General features: G+C 39.2%; 1 protein-coding gene across 1 annotated transcript in view; it reads left to right on the forward strand.

Annotated features, from left to right (window-relative positions):
• The window catches only part of LOC118173971 (ankyrin repeat and KH domain-containing protein 1-like), a 116,048-nt gene that overhangs the window by 59,415 nt on the left and 35,915 nt on the right, over positions 1 to 20,718 (forward strand). The window contains exons 12-17 of the mRNA XM_035338943.1: positions 811 to 870; positions 7,886 to 7,973; positions 8,300 to 8,427; positions 8,601 to 8,744; positions 9,433 to 9,535; positions 18,886 to 19,629. Of these exons, the coding sequence (XP_035194834.1) occupies positions 811 to 870; positions 7,886 to 7,973; positions 8,300 to 8,427; positions 8,601 to 8,744; positions 9,433 to 9,535; positions 18,886 to 19,629 (1,267 nt within the window). The remainder of the gene's footprint in view (positions 1 to 810; positions 871 to 7,885; positions 7,974 to 8,299; positions 8,428 to 8,600; positions 8,745 to 9,432; positions 9,536 to 18,885; positions 19,630 to 20,718) is intronic.

Raw genomic sequence — 20,718 nt, forward strand, 5'->3', positions numbered from 1 at the left:
GAAATTTGCTTGCTTTTGTGAAGTATATGAATGACTTAATGAGGCACATCTGAAGACTTCAGCATGTGATTCCACCTGATTAACATCCCTCACACTAATGTGAATCCTTAATTCAAAACTCTGTCCTGTATGTGTATGACATGCTACATGTTTGCAGCATAGAATCATTTAGGTTGGATTTAGGCCTAAGATCATCAAGGCATGATGCGTAAGGCAGTTTACAAACACCTACAAAAGTAGACAATCCTTCAAGAATTTGAACAAAGCTATAATGGGAGATCTATAATGGAATCTTAGAACTAAGTTGTTGTTAGAGAGAGGGTTTCGAGTTGTCATGATTTTCTATACTGCTTCTTTAAGCATCAGTGGAATATCAGGAATCTTAGGTCTCTTTAGATTTGGCCCTCAATCTTCCACAAATAAAGCAAAAGGTGGTAAGGACATGGGAAGCTAATTTTTGTAGTTAACATCTTTTTAATGCTGTGTTTTTGCAATCTCTGGAAGGTGTAAAGTACAATGAAATATTCAGTTTTGCCAGTACGGATTAAAAGGTCATCTTGTATTTAATCAGATGCTGTGTATAACCTTTGCGCTATCTTGATGAACCTGAATGGATTGCAGTAGGAATCTTAACTGGTGAGAGCTGTGTTGCTTGGTTTTACCATTGTGTTTTGTTGGTGCAATTCCAGTAAAGCAGAACATTCAGTTGGTGGATCTGATCCATTTAAATTCACTTTCCAGGTCTTCATGACCAAGGATGACATTTATGTGTAGAACAAGAGACGTGAGTTCTTCTTTTTCCTTCCGCAGGACAAGCAGGAGGACTTAAAGAAGACTATTTTGGAGGGCATAGAGACGGGCAAGCATCAGGTGAGGTTGGCCTTTGATGCTTGTAAGCTGTAGCCTCAGGATACGCAGCCTCAGGATACATGCTGAAGATGAGCATGGCTTTAAAGCACTTACATTTCTTCAAAAATTCTTCAAAAGAGACTTGTACAGACTAGAAATGCCTTCTTTGTCATGCATTTTTCCTTCTTTTGGGTTTTCTGAAACCCTATTTTTAAAGAAGAAAAAAGTATCTCAACCTTCACACGTGCTGCAGGTTATCTCATGGAGCCTATTAACACTAATAGTTACGTTAAACTTTGTGGTATATTTATGGTTCCCTTTAAGGTTTTCCCTTTTCAGATACTTACTCTAGTTTAGAGGCCTAGTTGTGTTCTTAGGTGCTTCTGAAATTCTGTTTGGCCATGTATCTTGGGAAGGTTGTCTGGGACAATTAGGTTGGTGACTGCCAGCACACTGTATCCTTTTGATAGGAGTTCGATCTCGAGAACTAGCAAGTGACATAGCATTAAGAACAGTACTGCTTGTTGGCTGTCGTAAGAAATCTTGTGTAAATCATTTTGCTCACAATAACAAATTTAGACTTGAGTTGTTAAATATCAGCTTAAGAGTTGATATTTGATATGTCAACTTAAGAGATGGTATTCACTGAGGAACTGAACATTGTTGTGGATGGGAGAGGCTTGTTAAAGAGTTGAGGAGAGCAGTTGGATGTTTTGTAGTGGGTTTATGTAGCAAGGTTTTGGTAGCGGGGGGCTGCAGGAGTGGCTTCTATAAGAAGAATCCAGATGCTGCCCCATGTTAGGTAAGGGCCAACTTCAGACAGCTCCAAAGGGGCATGCTGCTGCTCAGAGCCGAGCCAATAAGCTATGTTAGTGATAGTCATAGAACGGCTAGGGTTGGACAGGACCTTAAAGATCATCTAACTCCACCCCCCTGCCATAGGCAGGGATGCCACACACTAGATCAAGTTGGCCAAAGCCCTATCCAGCTTGGCCGTGAACACCTCCAGGGATGGGACATCCACTTCTCTTGACACTTGTTCCAGTGCCTCACTACGCTTACAGTGAAGAATTTCCTCCTAATGTCTAGTCTGAATCTATCCTCTTTTAGTTTAAGACCATTCCCCCTTGTCCTGTCATTATACCTGAGTAAAGTGTCTTTCTCCATCTTTTTTATAAGACCTCTTAAAGTATTGAAAGGCTACAATGAAGTCCCCCCAAAGCCTTCTCTTTTCTAGTCTGAGCCATCTGCAGCATTCTCAGCCTTTCTCCGTAGGAGAAGTGCTCAAGTACTCTGATCATCTTTGTAGCCCTCCTCTGGACTTGCTCTAACCAGGTCCACATCTTTCTTGTGCTGAAGTGTTGTTTGCACCTCTGTGAGAACATATTTAAGAAAAAGGAAAAAAAAAAAAAACTTGCTGTACAATAGCAATTGAGTGAGAGGAGTAAGAAACAGTCTTGCAGAAACCAAGGTCAGTAAAGGAGGGGGAGAGGTGCTCCAGGTGCCGGAGCTGAAGTTCCCCTGCGGCCTGTGGAGAGGCCCCTGGTGGAGCAGGCTGTCCCCCTGCAGCCCATGGAGTACCACGGCAGAGCAGATTTCCATGCTGCAGCCCATGGAGGAGCCCAGGGTGGAGCAGGTGGATGTGGCCTGGAGGAGGCTGCGGCCTGTGGAGAATCCCCACCAGAGCTGCAGCCTGTGGAGAGGAGGAGTCCACACAAGAGCAGGGGATCTGGTGGAAGCTGCTGCCCGTGGGGGACCCAGGTTGGAGCAGTTTGCTTCTGACAGATGGACACTGTAATAGGGACCCATATTTGGAGCAATTCTTGAAGAGCTGCTGCCTGTGGGAAGCCCATGCAGGCTCAGCTCGGGAAGGACGGCATTCCGTGGGAGGGACCCCATGTTGGAGCAGGGGAAGAGGTGACTGTGAAGGAGCAGAGTAGGTGAAGTGCTGTAGACTGACCATAACCTCCATTCCCCCATTCCTATGTGCCACTTGGGGAGAGGAGGGTGGATAGGGGGAAGGTGAATTTTAGCTTGATTTCTTTGTTTCTCACTTCTATAGTTTGTTAGTAATTAGGCAATAAATTTCTCTTATCTCCCTACTCTGAGTCTGCTTTGCCCATTCTGACAATTGTTGAGTGATCTCCGTGTCCCTGTCTCAACCCTTGAGCCCTTTTCCTTGTATTTTCTACTCCTTTCTCTTAGAGGAGGGGGAGTGAGAGAATGGTTGTGGTGGAGCTCAGCTGTCCGGCTGGGTAAAACCACCACCCCTTCACTTGAAAAATTCAGATTTTATTCTAGAACTCTTAAATAGCATACAGCATTAGAAACAAACTTGTGAAAAATATCTCGGTGAATAATACTTGCAAACCAAAGAGAACAGTTAATAAAGAAAAGTTTAAGAGTAGTTAAGGTATTGTTATTTACTTTTATGATATAGCTAATCTTGAAAGTGCCTAAGACTGAGGACGTGAAATCAAGAGTAAGAAATACTATCAATGATTGTTGTAAAATACTTGTGGTGGCATTGCTTTTGTTCTTCTCCTAGACAAATCAATAATCGACAGAGCATACTTACTACTAACTGGACTCTCATCTTGGTTTTGCACCTTTTTCACTGGGACTTAAATAAAGTAGAGTTGTACCTGATTTGGGGAGTTCTCTCATTTTCCCCTCCCTTCCTTATCTGGTACTCAAACCTACAGAAAATGTCACTTGGGCATTATTTCTATTCAGACAGGAATTAGCAGGAGAGTGCATCATGCGTGGAATGGCTTTTCTGGTCAATGCTGGCATTAGGTGTTCTTTATACCTTTTTCCAATATGCTAATTACACTATTCCTCAGGATTCGGGCAATGAAGAGAGGAAGTAGAATGTTGTGGTAATTCCTGCAGGAAATTGGCTTCGGAGATGAGTTCTCTTTGCTACTTTTTGTCCTTACAAAATGAGTACTTACACATCTTCCTTGTATTAGCTAATGCATGTGCATTGCAAAGCAGATGGGGGTTGCTGTTGGATAACTTCAGTGTTCCCTGTCCTGATGTTTATCAAGTATCTACAACAACTTCAAAGAAATCTTTTATATTTATGGTCACTTCAGGTGAAATAAAGGAAGTAAGTAGACAAGTGTAGGGTGCTGCCTTATTCTGGCTTGTTCTAGATGTTTGTCATTAAAGCTTGAGTTGATACTAATCTGTTAGCCTTTATGAAGGCTAAATAGAATGCTGAAATCACAGCATTAATTTAATCTTAAAATAAGCATTTCTATCTTCTGATAAGAAAAATACTCTTAAAATGCTGGAACTTTTGAGGATCTGCAGCGGGGAGGCATGCAAATGGTTTAGCCTGGCTGGACTGGTGATGTGAATGATACTGCAAGAACCTGAAGTGTATAAAAGCTGAGGATCAAGTTCTGCCTACTCAATGAAGTGACAGTTGGTCAAACTGGGTAGAAAACCTTTATTGCTTTTAAATCATGAAGCCTTCTGACATCCGTGTTTAAGACTTCAGCAGTGAAGTGTACTAGGAATGGAGGATTTGTTGCGAATAGTGGTACCTAATTGCTAGTTATCTGGAATACTACATCTGAATGCAATAAAGAATGGTCTTTCACTATCTTGAATTTAATCAAGGTGAGCTAAAATTAATTTTGCATTTTGCTATGTTTGCTGATACATCAATGTGGATTTTGAAATGTCTGTTCAGTTGTTTAGGCAGCAAAGTTCTGGACCTGTTCAGTCAGTGAAGTGTCATTTAATAGTTCTCTGCATTCATAGCTGTTTTGTGAATGGTTTGCCTGTAGTTCTGGGGTTTTACTGTGCATAAAACAAACAGCAGTATCTGGCTTTTTGCAATGTATTGGCAGTAGCTGAGGAATAAAAAGCTATGCCAAATACTAGAGCTCTCGTGAGTATGCTACTAATCCTTGCATGTCATAGGGATACATGCTAACAATTACTTTTACGTGTCCTGTAAATATTTGATGTGCAGACAATCTAAAAGCATGCATATATTTACTGATAGTTAAGCAGTGATTTGCCCTGGTAGTATAATCTAATGATTCAAAAAAGAAGTGATTTAAGTAGGTAAGCCTGTAAGGCTTCCTGTCTGCCTGCATGTAATATATAAAAATGTGTGTAATAGCAAACATTTCTTATGAAGCTGGCAAGAATGAAGTGCATAGAAGGGGAGTGTTACCTTTGTGATGTCAAAGGATTGGTTTGTACTATCTGTGTGGGATCAGTCTCCAATATAACATCCAGTCTAGATATTTCTTCCTCAAGTGGAAAGGCAATTTGGCCAAATAGGCATTGATGATTACAAGAACCTTGGTAGGGTATGCAGAGGTGCAGTCAGGAAGGCTAAGTAAGGCTCAGCTAGAACTGAAGCTGGCCAAAGATGTAGAGAACAGCACCAAAGAGTTCTTCAGATATGTAAGCAGAAGCACAGGAAAGACAAAGGTCCGCAAATAACGTTGACGAGGCAGAGGTTCTCAATAGCTTCTTTGTTTTCAGCAGTAAAAAGGACCCCAGATCACAGGACTGAGGAGCTACAACAATGCATGTAGTGGAGGAAGGGCTGGTCTGCAGACTCAGGGGCTCAACCCACATAAATTTATGGACCCAGGCAGAATCCACCCCAGGGTGTTGACAGAATTGTCTGATGTTGTTGCAAAGCCAATCTTTGGAAAGTTAGTGAGATCAGGGCATGTCCCTGATGACCGGAAGAGGGCAAATGTTACACCCGTCTACAAGAATGGCCCAAAAGAGAACCCAGGAAACTGCAAGCCCGTTAATCTTAATTCAGTCCCTGGGAAAGTAATGGAACAAGTCCAACTAGAAACTATTATGAATCAGGTGGCTGGGAGAAGCCCACATGACTTTACAAAAGGCAAATCATGCCTGACTAACCTGATCTTTCTACAACAACAACAAACATCTTCTGTAGACATAGACTGGTCTGTGAGGTGGATAAGAAATTGGTTAACAGGATGGTGTTCAAAGATTTTTACTCAGACTGGCAGCATGTCATAAGTTGCATCCCTCAGGGATTAATACTGGGCCCCACTCTGTTTAATATCATCATAAATCTTAACAATGGGATTGAAAACATCCTCACTAACTTTGCGGATGATACTAAACTGTGTGGTGGGGTGGACATGTCAGAAAGGAAAACCATCTTAGAGAAAGTCCAGGATTGGAAGTAGTCGGCAAGGAAGAACTGTATGAAGTTTAACATGGCAAGTGCAAGGTCCTTTAACGGTGACAACATAACCAAGGAGCCCAGTACGGGCTAGGATCTTTTTGGCTGGGATGCAGCCCTGCTGAAAGGGACTGGGGGGGTTCCTGCTGGTCAACAAGCTGGATGTGAGTCAGCAATACAGTGCTAAAGCAAGGAAGGCAAATTGGATCCTGGGCTGCATGCTCAAGGCCATTACTAGCAGCCATAGAGATGTGATCATCTCACTCTACTCAGCACTTGTCAGGCTGCACCTGGAGTACTGTGTCCAGTTCTGGTCCCCACAACTCCAAAAAGACATGAACTGACTGGAAAGGGTCCAAGGGAGGGCCACCAAGATGACCAAAGGGCTGGAGAACCAGCTGAATGAAGAAAGACTGAAGGAGTTGTTTCTCTTCACCCAGGGACAATGGGTACAAGTTGCACTGGGAGAAGTTTTGTCTTGATGTAATAGAGATGTTCTACAGCGAGAACCGTCACGGGCACAACCTCCCCAGGGATGTGGTAGAATCCCCATCACTGGAGGTGTTCAAGATGTGGCTGGACAGGCTGCTGGATAATCTCATCCAGGCTCTCTTTTTCCATGGATGGTTGGATTTGGTGATTAAAAAAAAAGGTCCCTTCCAACTTGGGCTGTTCTTTATGATTCTATGAAGTGTGTGAACAGAAAGCTAACTTAAGATGCAGGCTTACAACCAAAGCAAACGATGTGTGATGATACATGCATAGTTTTGAGAATACTGAAACTAAGGGAAGGAGTTAATTAGTTTGATCAGGTGTGTTCTTGTGCTTTTATGTTTGTAAATCGTATCATTCTCTGTCAGTACTGTTAGCTTTCACAGTCAGACATACTTGCAATTCCAGGATTAAATAGCGTATTTGGAGGTTGGCCTCCCAGATTCTTAATTTAAAAAATAAAAATACAAATTCTATTGTTCTTATTGTATTATTGATTAGACTGAATATGAAGAGTGCAAATAAAGACACTCAGGAGGAGGATGTTCTCTCCCCTTGTTGCTGTGGGATAGCTGATGTGTGTTAGTCAGCATTCTTTGTAGCAGTAATCACATCTACATAACAGGCAGACTTTCTACGTCTACCTTCTCTAATATAATTCTATTCAGCCACATCTTTCCAGTTGTCAGAAACTTTTTTAATCAGAAAATCATTCTTGTTGTTCCTTCCTCTTTTGTTATGTTGTCATCTGTTCATCTGTGATGCTGAAGTCATCCTTTTGTTGTCTTTGTGGTGTATTTTCCTGTATTTTTATTCAGAGACCTGTGACCTGCAGTGAAGGGCATTTACCCATCCAAAATAGAGGGGGGAAAAAAAAAGGCGATTGTCTCCTTTATATTGCTGATCCTCTTCGATGTGTCTTAAAAATGTTTTCTGCACTTCTAAAGTTATTTCAATTCTAAAAGTCTCATGTGCAGCATGTGGCAGTTCTCAGAACTGCTGCGTATCAGTTGTGCGTACTTCACAGTGTTGGTTGATACGTGTGAAATATTTATTGGCCTGCAAGGAGGAAATGAGATGTTACTATTCTCAAGTGTGTTATGCATTTGAAAACTAGAATAAAACTGGGTATAGAAATTGGGAAACTTCTTGTATGACTAACGGTATGGATGTGATCTTGATGACAAAATGACAAAAATTAATTCCAGTCAGTAAAGAAGATATGTGGATCTTCTTCAGACACTGATAATTCCAGTCCCATCACTGGGTGGTTCAAGAGCTGAAACTATGTTAAAGTTTTTCCCCATTTATGCAACTTCTGTTATTTTTCTTTTACAACAGGAGCATGAATCTGAAGGGGGAAGAACTCCACTAATGAAGGCTGCACGGGCTGGTCATTTGTGTACTGTGCAATTCCTTATTAGCAAAGGTAAATTACTAGTTTAAATAAATAGTTTTTAAAGCCTAAGGTACCAGTTACATTCTGCATCTGTGAACTGTCTTCTAAAATCTTCTGAAATAATCTTGTGTATGTGAGCACAAAAAAAAAACGAACCTGCATTTCTGCTTTGTGAGATGATGACAATTCTATATACAAGCCATCAGTTTGTCTAAAATCTCTTGCTCTTCTCCCTAAAGTATGTATTAATTTGGATGATTAAAAGACAAATCTTCTGATTCCAGAAAATACTCCAGTATTTGTTGATAGTTTAAAAAAAAGTTCTTGTGTTTGATTCTGAGACTTTCTCTTTACAGGTGCCAACGTTAATAGGGCTACAGCGAATAATGACCACACAGTGGTGTCTCTGGCATGTGCAGGAGGCCACTTGGCAGTTGTTGAGCTCCTTCTGGCTCATGGTGCAGATCCTACTCATCGACTCAAGGTATTCACTTGGAACTATTTATTTATCATGGTTATTTCATGTATCAAAAGAACCACTTAATTGATTTAATGAAATAGTGAACGTGCAATTTTAAATTAAACATTGTATCTGATGTTCTGTACCAGGGAGCAGAATTCATCTTCTGGCTTTTTATTTCCAAAATCTCAATTCAGGATGGCTCAACAATGCTCATTGAAGCTGCCAAAGGAGGACATACAAATGTTGTTTCTTACTTGCTGGATTACCCAAACAATGTTTTGTCAGTTCCTGCAGCAGACCTGTCTCAGCTCACACCTCCATCTCAGGATCAGTCTCAGGTAAGGTGTAAGAAATTTTTAAAAAAATAACACAATGAATGTTGCAAGGGAACACTACCTTTGTACCTAACTTCTCAAGCAACTTTAGATGCAGAGTGGAAAGGAGGGGAAGAAAAAAGTATACATTTGAAAATAGAGTAAGAAAGTTGATTGGTAAATGAACTTTTTCCAATTTTCTTCTCCCAGTAAATGAGATACTTTTAAGACACTAAGTCTGGAACTATATCATTTTCTTGGTTGCTTAGTATTTTGTTTCTACAGCTCTAAACCATTAATGACAGTGCCTCTCAAATGTCCCTGCTGATTCTGATTGTTATATAAAAGAAATTATGCTGTATATATAAATTGTTACATAAAAGAAATTATGCTGTATAAATGTATTATTCTCCAAGCTGTTGGAGAGGTATCTTTCCAGCGGAGTTAGATGATTTAAAAGCCTAAAGATGTAAACAGCTTTCCAGCCTACACCGTCCAGAATTTTTTATAGTGCCTAATATAGCTAACTGGCATAAAATCCACGATAGAATGAATGAGACTGGTCATACCAACAGATAGCAGGGCATAGACAGTTTGGGAAGAGTAGAGTTGGAGGTCTTTGGTAGAAACACACCTGCACATCAGTGCCTCACAACTGGATCAGTTTGAGAGATTTTATTATCTGACTGTGTGTCTGTGACTTTATTTTAAGGTTCCTCGTGTACCAGTGCATACACTTGCTATGGTTGTACCTCCCCAGGAACCTGACAGAACCCCTCAAGAGAACTCTCCACCTCTCGTGGGAGTGGTGAAAGGTTAGTATGTAGCTCTTTGGAGAATACATGCAGATTGGAAACTGTTAGGCTAGGGAACATTTTCTGAGTGCTTATACATAGTATAGTCTGCTCCATCAATTTCTGAACACCTGTAATGAAGGTAGGACTTAAATATAAAAGTATTTTATGTAGTGTGTAGTTCTTGCTAATTTTCTTATTTACTACGGTATAGTAACACTGGTTACTGGGCATGCTTATTCTAAGTTTTTGGAAGAAAGTGGTTTCAGTAACTGCCGTAGTCCAGACTGATAAAAACATTAATAAACGCTATGTATGGTGGTAACTTTTGAATTTTGTACATTGGTTGTCTAGAATAGTTGCTGTTTCCACAAATTTGTTAATATCAACTTCTTTTTTCTAAAGTAGCAGTGCAAGCATTTTGGCATGATAAAATGCCAATGTAGATCTTCTTACAGGAGGACAATTTTTCTTCTATTAATAATAGTACCTTTGTAAGTAATTGTAACATCAGGGTTTTTGCTTTGAACATGGTTAAGCTGACTGGTTAAAATTATTTGCAGTCATTAAATGGCAAATTTAGCATTTGATTTCCGGCTGTGGACGGAGTTACAAATTCTTCAATTCTGTTAAGTAAGCTCTGGAAGAGAAGCAGATTGTCAAGTGGAAAGTTACAACTTCTAGCAATTTACTTAATGAGTTTTGGTTTGGAGGAGGGAGAGATTAGATATCATGGTATACAAAGCTCTGTCAGATAGCTTCATTTAATTTGTTTATTCTTGAAGTGTTCAATGCTAAAACAAACAAACAAAATGCCAGGGGCACAAATGAATTAAGAAAAATATTGTGTACCTAATGGTTTTTAAGTGTGTGATCTTGATTCTCTGTGTGCATGCCATGTAACGCCTGAAGTACAGTTAATGTATGATTTTTGTAGGATGTGCACGATCAGCTACTTCATATTTCATAAGAATTAGTACCAAAAATACCAAAAAATGAAAAGAATGTGCAACTTCTGGTCTAGATAACGCAGTGAAAATTATCTGCTAGTGTAACATGCCTGCCCTTAAATAACTTCTGGTACCGATGAGTAGGCTAGCGTACTGGAAATGCAGCTTGTGATGCATGGGGATTAAGGAGAGCAGTTGATGGTCTATCAGAAGACTAAAGTTATGAGTTTAAAGTCGGGTATTATTTAATCAAATTATGAGATGCAGAAAGTTGATACAGTTTAAGAAATAGATCCCATTTAAAAAGAAAACTTACAGGAAATGTCAGCTCATGTTTTAGGCATGTTTTTGGCAATACTGCATTGCTGAAACTGGTACTGAGGGTTCTTGGTGTTTCACGATATGCTTCATGTGTGTCAGCAAAACTAATCCGTGATGTGTTACATCTGAAAAGTAGCTGTCTGAACTGTCATTGGGTTAATGAAACATTACTGAAAAGCTTGTGTGTGAAGTTCTGGTCTATCTAAAATGTTTAGGGGGAAAACAACATTATTTTTGTCACAAAAACTGTGTGGTCAGTAAAAAGGTACCACTCTGTTATTCGAACTGTGATAAGAACCAAAATTCAGCAAAGAACACTGTCTCCAACTTCTGACATGCACGTGGCTTTAATATAGCAGACTTCATGGTTAGACGTGGGAAATGAGGAGTGAGAGAGGTGCAAATGAAGAAAGCCACGCTGAGGGAGGAGGGGGAGACAGGGATGGGGATGGGACAGGCAGAACAGTCTCAAGTTCTTACGTAATATTTTTTATTATTATTTTTAAATAAATTTCTTGCCTGCAGTGTTAGAAGTAAGCTCCTAGGTTTTCTGCATAAATTCTTGACTACTTGGAGGAAGGAGAGGAATACCTAGCCTTTTTTACCTCATCTCAGTCTATTTTAGGGGTCTGTATTACTTTTGCAACAAATACAGTAATAACATCTCATTTCCTAAAGAGTTCTTTACAAGCTGAGTGTAAAACTAGAATGCACTTGTGTGTTGTTATAAGTCAAATACGCTGTGAAACTTTTGAAGAATTAGTGGTTTAATTTTGAATGAAATTATTCTTACTGTAGTGAGAAGGCTTATAGGATCATTGCCATGGAATAAACGTTTTGGCAAATTATTTAATTTTGATTTTGGCAACTTAAAAAAACCATTTCAGAGCTGACGGTGGATATACAGAGACAGAGGCACTATGCACATGTCGTAACCTCATAAAGAGATGGAGAAAAAACACATGAAACAGCAGAATTAGTTCATGAGACTGAAAAGAACTTGACTCATAATTTAACTCATGTAAGATTGTTTTTAGTATACTTCTAACATGTGTCTAGCTTGTCCATGTAAAAGTGAAATCACAGTGTAGTTCTGTGCTTTTTTTTTTGAAAAGGCAGAAGATCGTGTCCTTGCTGTTTTGTATTTGTTGCTTCCCTCACTTGAATGCAGTCAGAACTGCTCAGCAGTAATTCTGATGCAGCTAAACAAGGATGGTCTTTCAGCTGGAAAAATGAGTTGCAGTATTTCTGTAGCTGAAGGATGAGCAGGTATCTTCTGCTGCTAGTTGTCCTCACTGAGTGGGTAGTGAAGCACAGTGGCAGATGTGCAGCTCCAAGTGTCCTGCATCTGGTTCCCTGGAGTATGCTGGGGCAGCTCTGTGCTCTCAGCTGGCACAGAAGTTGCTTCCAGCATCAGCCAGCACTCCAGCCAGGGTGAAAACATTTCCTCCCTCTTGCTGTAAAGCTCTGGCACTGGAAGGATAGACTTCTTGCAAGGCAAAGTGACTCCAAGTGCATGACTTAAGAAAGAACCCTTTTAGAAACCATTTCTCCTCACACTGTGTGAACCCACCAGGCTGCTTTTGTAACTGTAGGTGCACTTTTAAAGACAATTCTCTATTTCATCTCAAATATGGACCATTTCCAGGATGTGAAATGGTTGAAAAGAATGCTATTAAGGTTCTTCAAGAACTAGTCTATGTAATATTGTATATCTTGTAAACTCAATCTAACGTTTAATAGTGGGATCCAAAGCTCCCAGCGTGTCTCTATGATTCTGCACTGGCTTAGTCTTTCACAGCAACCTTTAGAACGTTATTGAAAATAATCACTCTAGTGACACAAGGGGATGCTTAGGGAGTTCACGGAAAACAGTGGTATTGTTTTCTTAGTCAAAATATTTGAACTGATGGAAGGCTTCTTTAAACATGTAGATTTAAGTCTTTTTTTGAAGATGGAGATATCAGTTATTCTATTTTTTTTTCAAAATTTATTTTATTTCATAACTAATTTGTAATATTGGTTACAAATTAACTAATTGGCCTTAATTGAGTGCTTAAAATTTCAACCTGCTGTCATTCCACATCTTCACTATTGTTTTTAAGTTGACAGTAACTTGCAGTGTCTCTTATTTGGAGAGCGTGATAATGTATTAAGAATTCAACAGAATTTGCGGACTTGTTATTCACAACTGCTGTTCACATCTGCCTCTGATCCCAGGGGAAGGAGATTAGAATCCCCTGAAAGTTAAATGGGTTTGGGGGGGGTTTAAGCTGTTTAAGTCAGACCTTTAATATACTGTTTTCTCTTATCATCATGCTAAGTCTTACTAACAATCTAATGGCTTGAAGAAAGAAAAACAAACAAAAGCTTTCACTTACCTACAAACTAAATACATGGTTTTTAGTCAAGTATCTTTCTTCTTTGCTTAAATACTGAGTTATGTACTGATAAAGAACCTGATGCACTGTGTGACTTAACTGAAAGATCCCAAAGCATAATATGCCTGCAAAGGTGGATAATACTAGACAGTATTTTTTTAATCTCAAGAAAGCAGTCTATGCCTTTTTGCTAACTTAACTAATTAAGCAGTTACTAAGATGCTACGATTACTGCTAAGATTAATGCTAAGATTACTAAGCAATTGCTAAGATGCTACACATCTTAGCAATTTTCCAGCTAGATTCCGTCAAGCCCCCAGAAAAAAAAAAAAAAAAACTTTGGGAAGATGACTATAGTTGGAAAGCAACCAAAGCTTTTGAATGTCAGAAATGGAGTTAAGGTTGATTAGAATGTCACTTTGGTTTCAGCCATGTAATCATTGCACCTAATTCCTGCAAGTTTTCTGTAGAAACAGTTGCAGGAGTGATACAGATTGGCAGAAATACTATGTGGCTTGCAAGAGGAATGTAGTGGAATACAAACTCATCTGAACATTCAGTCCTCCATCACCCATCCTGCTCTTAAAGAAGAGTTAAGAATGCAGTAAAACAGTGTAGCAGATGAATTTTGGGGGGAAAAGTAGATTTTTTTCATTGTCCGGTTAGCCCAATTAATATTTTGTGCATGTGGATTGACTGTTTTGCTGTGTTTTTAGAGCTGAATTTCTTACTGATATTAATTATAGTTAAATACACAATGTTCTTGAAAATTCAACATTGAGCTCATCCTATTGCTGTTGAAACTGGTAAATTGTAATTGGAGACTGCAAATCTAACCTTCAGTTAAAAAAAATCACCCGATTTCACTCTGATGTGCAAGAATAACAGTGGATGAAAAAAGCTGTAACAAAGCACTCATCACTGAAATCCTTTTCTCTGGATTTAGGCTTCCCAGTGCCTGCCTTTTGTGAAGGGAGGAACAGACTGAGTCTGGCTGTGTGGCTGGTTGGTTTTGGTTTTGTAAATTTTAGGCAATATTAGCTGTCAGGGTGACAAGCTGATTAATGCAGGTTTATATACTGGGTATTGATTCCAGTGGAGAGGGTGTCTTTAAACGTACAAATGTGTTTCACGGTTGGTTTTTTCATGCTATCATTTCTGTATGCCAGAAAAATCTTTTGGAATTTAACTGTTTGGAATTGGATCCACTCGTTTTCATTTAACAGCTCTCGAAATTAAGGAGCTGTCAACAAGTCCCGGAATTTAATCTAGTAAAAAGTAAAGTAAAGCAAAGTAAAAAACTGTTGCTAGTGGTGACCGAGATGCAAACCTCTAATCTGAAATGCAAGAACAGCAGTAGCATTGACAGAATCTTCCTGAAGAGCCTGATGGATTACAAAAACCAAACCTAATAAAATAATGATTACACTTTGGTTGCTTGCTCTGAAGCACTTCATCAGAATATCTGTCTTTGCCAATTTATTAGTGGTGCTTTCAGGGCAAGATCCAAATCAGCCTCTGTATCAGGAAGCTGCACGCCTACGTCAGGTTTCCTGGGCGCTTTCTTGTAGTGACTGCCTGTCCTCTAACTTGCAGAAGACAGCAGAATTCCCTGTCTGTGCTACTACGGGCTGGTAGCACATCTACATGGCACATCCCGTAACAAAGCCATTAGAGGTCAGTAAGGTAGCTTGAGGTAGGTTCATCTGGGATAGGCAGCACTTAACCTGTGCTACCCTGTTAGTTGTGAAAGGGAGTAGGATCTACAGCTTCATTGGAAATACAAGATCCCCTAGAGATTAGATGGCAGGACTAGAAGAGCAGTTTGCTAGAGAATCTTAAGCACTAGGGATGAAATACGGTATCGTATTTGTTCACAGGCAGCAGCCCTGTAGAGAATAAATGTGTGAAAGCAAATTTAAATTAGAAAATTTCAATTGCTCAGGAGAGCAGAGAACTATGAACACAAAAGTTACCTTTCTTCAGTCTTGCTCAGAGCATCTAGCACCTTGAAATGGTCCTTTATGGCAGAAGTCAGTTTTAAAAAAGAACTGGTATTGGTGTTCTCCACTGCATAGTATTGGATGCTCAGGAGTTCGGGTATGATATCTGGGGCATGCTGATCTGGCTGGATGGGTTATTGCAAATCAATTTAGGTACTCATGAGATTCTCCACAGCGTACTGGGATAAGTACAGTAGATCAACGCGGAGAACTTATACTTTGTATTTCCTGTAAGTGAATAAGAATTCAGAGAAAATGATGGGAAGCTGAATTTGTATGCGATTTGTACTTGAGCAGTGCATGTTTGGTGAAAAATGGCTGAAAGCGTTCATGTGAGAAGTTTGTGAGGCAAGAAGTAAAACGGTGACTCTGCAGGGATGATGGTAAAGGCTGTATTGATGAAGTTAGGATGCAGAACCTGTGGAAGTATGGGAAGAAAAATAGGTTCTGCAAATAAATGTATGCTATAAATATCTTGGTACTGCTATTGACAGAATAAATTAGGAAAGGATCGTTTCTTTCCTCCACTGCTTTGCTGGCATGCCCATAACCACCCTGAATTTTCTGTTAACAATTCTCTTTCCTGTAATCTTGATTACCTGGCAGCGTGATGTTTGTCTAGCTACATCTGGGCTTTCACTGGACCTCAGTCTTTAGTCTTTTGGGTACAAAATAAGTGGCCAAAACAGCTGCTTTAGAAACTAGGTGGACTGCTTGGTATTGCTAGGTTTAATTTCCTAGTAGGTTGGTTGCCTAGATTTACAACCCACTGAAAAGGTAAATAAAAATATTATTTGAAGTAATTATGGTCTGGCCTATGCCTGGAATTCTAAGTCCTGCTTTCAAAAGTGAAATTGTAAAATAGTGTCTTGTTCACAATTATTTACTAAAATGGGCACCTTTTTTTTTCAGGATATCGTAATACAGAAAAGATCTGAATACAGGCAGGAAATGCCTGCTTTCAAGTACTAATATACTCTACAATATACTATAGTGCTTACAATTTTTAAGCTACCAGTAGTGTCCTTTCCAGCTCTGTTTTGAACTGGTTGTTACGATGTGAAGGCTTAGCAAATCTTTCTTCCTATTCCTCACCCTCTTCCATTATCCCCAAGGTTATAGCTGGCAGGTGTTTTCTGGCATAGAAAGAGTGATTTAGTGCCTATAAGCATCCCTTCTAATCAATTAGAAGGTGACTGAAGTACATCTCTGCATCTTTTTTTGGAATTTCAGAGCCTAGCTCTTCATTTGTAGCACGTCCGTATTTCCATACACTTTGTACTGTAGCATGCTGTGGGCTGTACTGATTTTTAAGTTTTGTTTTCAAAACGTTTTTGAATTTTCAGTGCTAATTCCAAATGTGAGGCACTGTTTGAACAATCTGATTCCCATTGTGGGACCAGCCTTGTCCTCTTTAATCAGTACAGACCAGAAACACCAGATCTTTTTAGAAGCCTACTTTGTCTCTGTAGTTTCTCCTGTGTTCTTAGAAAACTTTTCCTATGACAGCCAAGCTTGTTTTCTCCCCAGGTGGTAATTGGTTGAGGGGGGACATTGTTGATAATTTATTATTTAGGGGCTTTTTGAACTGCAATTTTTCTTTCCTATGGAGTGATGGAGGCTATCCAGAACTGTCAAAAGTTGTGAGGATGCTTTGTGAGATGATAAAGATGATATGGTGCTCTTAGGAACAAAAATACACAGAGCAGCATGAAGTGTTCCTGTCTTAGCTGCGTCTTAAATTACGATTACTAAAATGTTTCTGCTAATTAGCAGAATTTGCGGAAGAGCAGCTTAGTTTCGAAGTACCAACTGATTGTTTTTTAATGATTTCTAACAAAGATGTAGAAAAACATTTTACAGATTTTTGGTGAGTAAATACATTTTCAATCATCATTTCCAAAACTTAAATCATATTTTAACTGTATGAATTAATTCACAGTTTTTAAAATGAAAGGGTAGCTGTAGACCTTACATATGATACAAAGTCAACTCGCCAACAGCTTATTGCAGCCGTGAGCTAAGCATCCAATAGCATACCAGCCAGTACAAAGGAAGTTACTACTAAACTTTCATCAAGTTCACTATTCTTTTCACAGAAATAGTCTTGGAACTTGGAGACAAAATAGCAGAAAAGTTTTGAGTAGGAGTTCAGCTGGAAGTACTGATCTTTCAGTATATGGCAGTGATATCAAGTAGCTAAGCTAGAGAAGAAGCTTGGTTAAGGGTGTTTGTCTTGTTGTACCTATGGTTTTGGTACTAAACATACATACAGTTTGTGGGTATGGTGCTATATTTCCCAGGGCTATTAATTTTTTGTTGTTTCCTTTAAATTTAGTTAGGCTTTGTTTTCAGTCCAGGGAATCTTTTCAGTGAAAGTATGCAGCATACAGTTGGTTCAACTCTTACTTTTTTTTCCTCTTATTAAGAGAAAATTCTCATGCTTGTTTGCTTCTTGAATTAGTACCTTAAAAAATAATCTGGAAGTGCAGTGTGGGTGTCTCCCGTTTTGACTGCAGTGTAAAATGAAATCACTTGTAAATTAATATTTTGGTGAAGGAAGACCCAGAGAGAAATAAATTAGTGTTTTAGGGAACTTAAACCTTCCAGAGCTAGTGGCTTATACAGAATTTAGTTCTAGCATCCAAACTTTTGCTTAATTGTGTTATGTTCAGGTAGCTTTATTAATCCATGGCTGAAACTGTGCATAATTTTAATTCCCTTTTTAATGCTTGAGATGTATGAGTGCTTTGTAAGTGTTCAAGTTCTGTTTCTTTCTTTGAAGCTACACATATTGCTGCTTAGATATGGTAAATGAGTGTTACTGCAGAAAATTACTTGACCAAGCTAAAACCTTTTACATTTGTCATTAAAATTTCTTAAAGTTAAGTAATAATTAACATTTAAGCACTTAATAGATTTATATTAGGAAGAGCTGACTGAAGCTTTCGCACACGGCTTTCAGGACAGCAGCTGTGCTGCTTGAAGGCAGTGCGTTGTGAGCTTTCGCAGAAGCTGTGCTCAGGCATAGTGTGTCTTGCTGGATTGAAGATTTTCAAGTCTTACCAGTGAGCAGAATTGCTGATCTGTCACCAGAGAGAGGGAGGCAAGCAAGATGTTAATTTTCTCTCAGAACTGTTAAAGGGCTGCCAAAGCCTGAAAATACATTGGTATGCATTGAGCTTGCACTGGCAGGGTTCTTTTTGTAGTGTAAAGGTAGAATGCTGTAGCATTTGGATAAGCCATATATAGCGATCTACAAAATACTGATCTTACTGTAGAGTTAGTTTTCTCTCAAATATAGAGTGCTTTTGCTTGCAACCTTGCCATTGCAATTAGCTTCTAGAAAATAGTTTTAGTTTAATTTGCTCTGCAACTTAGTAAATTATTGAAATTGCCTTGCTCTTGCTGATTTCCCTTCCAAGATGCATTGTCGTGGGTATCAGAGATCATAAAGGATCCTTATTCCTTAAGATTAAAATAGTGGTGTTCAAGGGTGTATTAGGATCAATATTTATAATTCCAGCATTTGCTTTGTCCTTTCTGTCTTAACGTGGAGTGTAGGGTTTACCTTTCTTATGATTTGACAGATGTGCAGTGTTAGTTGTAAAGATTTTTATTTATTTATTTTTGTTTTTATTTTTTTTGGTGGGTGAGAGGGGAGGTATGGGGTATCTTCAGCATGGCATTTTTTCAAACATTTTTCATGTGCTTAGGTGCATCCAAGCAGAAGTCAAGTTCCCTGCAGGTAGCAGATAAGGACCTACTGCCACCTTTTCACCCATACCAGCCTTTGGAATGCATAGTAGAAGAGACTGAAGGCAAGCTGAATGAACTTGGACAGAGAATTAGTGCTATTGAAAAAGCACAACTTAAATCATTGGAATTAATTCAAGGTGAACCTTTAAATAAAGATAAGATTGAAGAACTTAAAAAGAACAGAGAAGAACAAGTACAGAAGAAGAAGAAAATATTGAAGGAGCTACAGAAGGTGGAAAGGCAGTTGCAGATGAAAACACAACAGCAGTTTACCAAAGAATATTTGGAGACCAAAGGTCAGACAGACACACCACTTCCCCTGCAGCAGCAGTGCCCACTTACAGGGGTCTTCCCAGAAGTGGAAGCTGATAAGGGTCTGCCAGAGGATAACTTTTCAGGGTTACCTCAGGTTGACACAATTTTGTCAAAAGATGATGAGCAACAACAGTCACCACCACCTGCTGAACAAATAGATTTTGTCCCTATCCAGCCTTTGCCAGCACTGCAATGTAATTTTTCTGGTAATTTAGGCTATAATGGGACAGAGTCTCTTGAACTTCAGAAAGCAATAGGTAATCAGCAGAATATAGGACAGCAGCAGCAAATTGCTGGGCAGGGACTGTTAGTTCAAGAACCAGACGGATTAATGGTTGCCACTCCAGCACAGACGCTTACCGACACTCTTGATGACCTAATAGCAGGTGGGTTAAGAAATATACCTCTTTTTGCATTAATTTGTGTGCTCAGTTTCCCTTTCTCTCCTTCCCTCCAAAAATATCTTGGGCTTTTCCAGTTTGGGAGTACTTGCTCATGCATAAAGTTCCTGATTAATCTATTAATTTTAACAGTGACTTCCAATTCTAATGTGAGACTTTTAAAACAAAATCTTTTTCCAAACCACAAAACATCCTGTACTGATTACCTGTTTTTTGTTTTTTTTTTTTTTTAGACCTTTTGGCCTTTTTTTTTTTTCTGTGCTACTTTAAAAAGCCTAATCATGAGTGATTTGTAGTGCCCACTAGGAAACCTGAGAATGTGACAGCTTTTTTTTTGTCTTCTGTAGAATTTTCCATATAGGCTTATACTACAGTGGATATATTTAGTTTACTGGTCATCTCTAGAAAAAGACAAATTATTGTCACTTGTATTGACATGTATCCCTCTCCATTCTGCTGGAAATGTTGCTACAGTTTAAACACAATCTGGAATCCATGCACAACCATTTAGTTCTGTAATGGCTTGTGTCTTCAGAGCACATTCTCAACTGTGATCGTTACACAGGAATATCTGCTTATTAGATATGACATGACAAAAAAAGTCCTGTTATCTGGATGAAAAGAAAAAAGCAAAGCACTCTTCCATTTCCTAATAACTGTATGGAGCAGAATTGAAGGCACCACGCGTTGCGTTGTGAGAGTCCCATTGTGGAAAAAAATAGGTATCACTTTGATTGACTTCATTTCATATGTTTTACTAGGATTTGTGTTTGCTGCTGGAGGTATAGAATCACAGAAAAGTTTGGACTGGAAGGGGCCTTAAGGATCATCTAATTCCACCCCCACCCTGTCGTGATCAGGGACAACTCCACTAGACCAAGTTGCTCAAAGCCCCATCCAACCTGGCCTTAAATGCTTACAGGGATGGGGCATCCACAGGTCCTCAGGGCAGCCAGTGCCAGTGCCTCACCACCCTCTGAGTGAAGAATTTCCTCCTAATATCTAATCTAAATCTATCGTTTTTTAGTTTACAATGTATGCAGGGCATAGCCAACATTGATTGGTCTTTTTTTT

Source organism: Oxyura jamaicensis, chromosome 13 (assembly GCF_011077185.1).
Source record: "Oxyura jamaicensis isolate SHBP4307 breed ruddy duck chromosome 13, BPBGC_Ojam_1.0, whole genome shotgun sequence".
Classification (NCBI taxonomy): Eukaryota; Metazoa; Chordata; class Aves; order Anseriformes; family Anatidae; genus Oxyura; species Oxyura jamaicensis.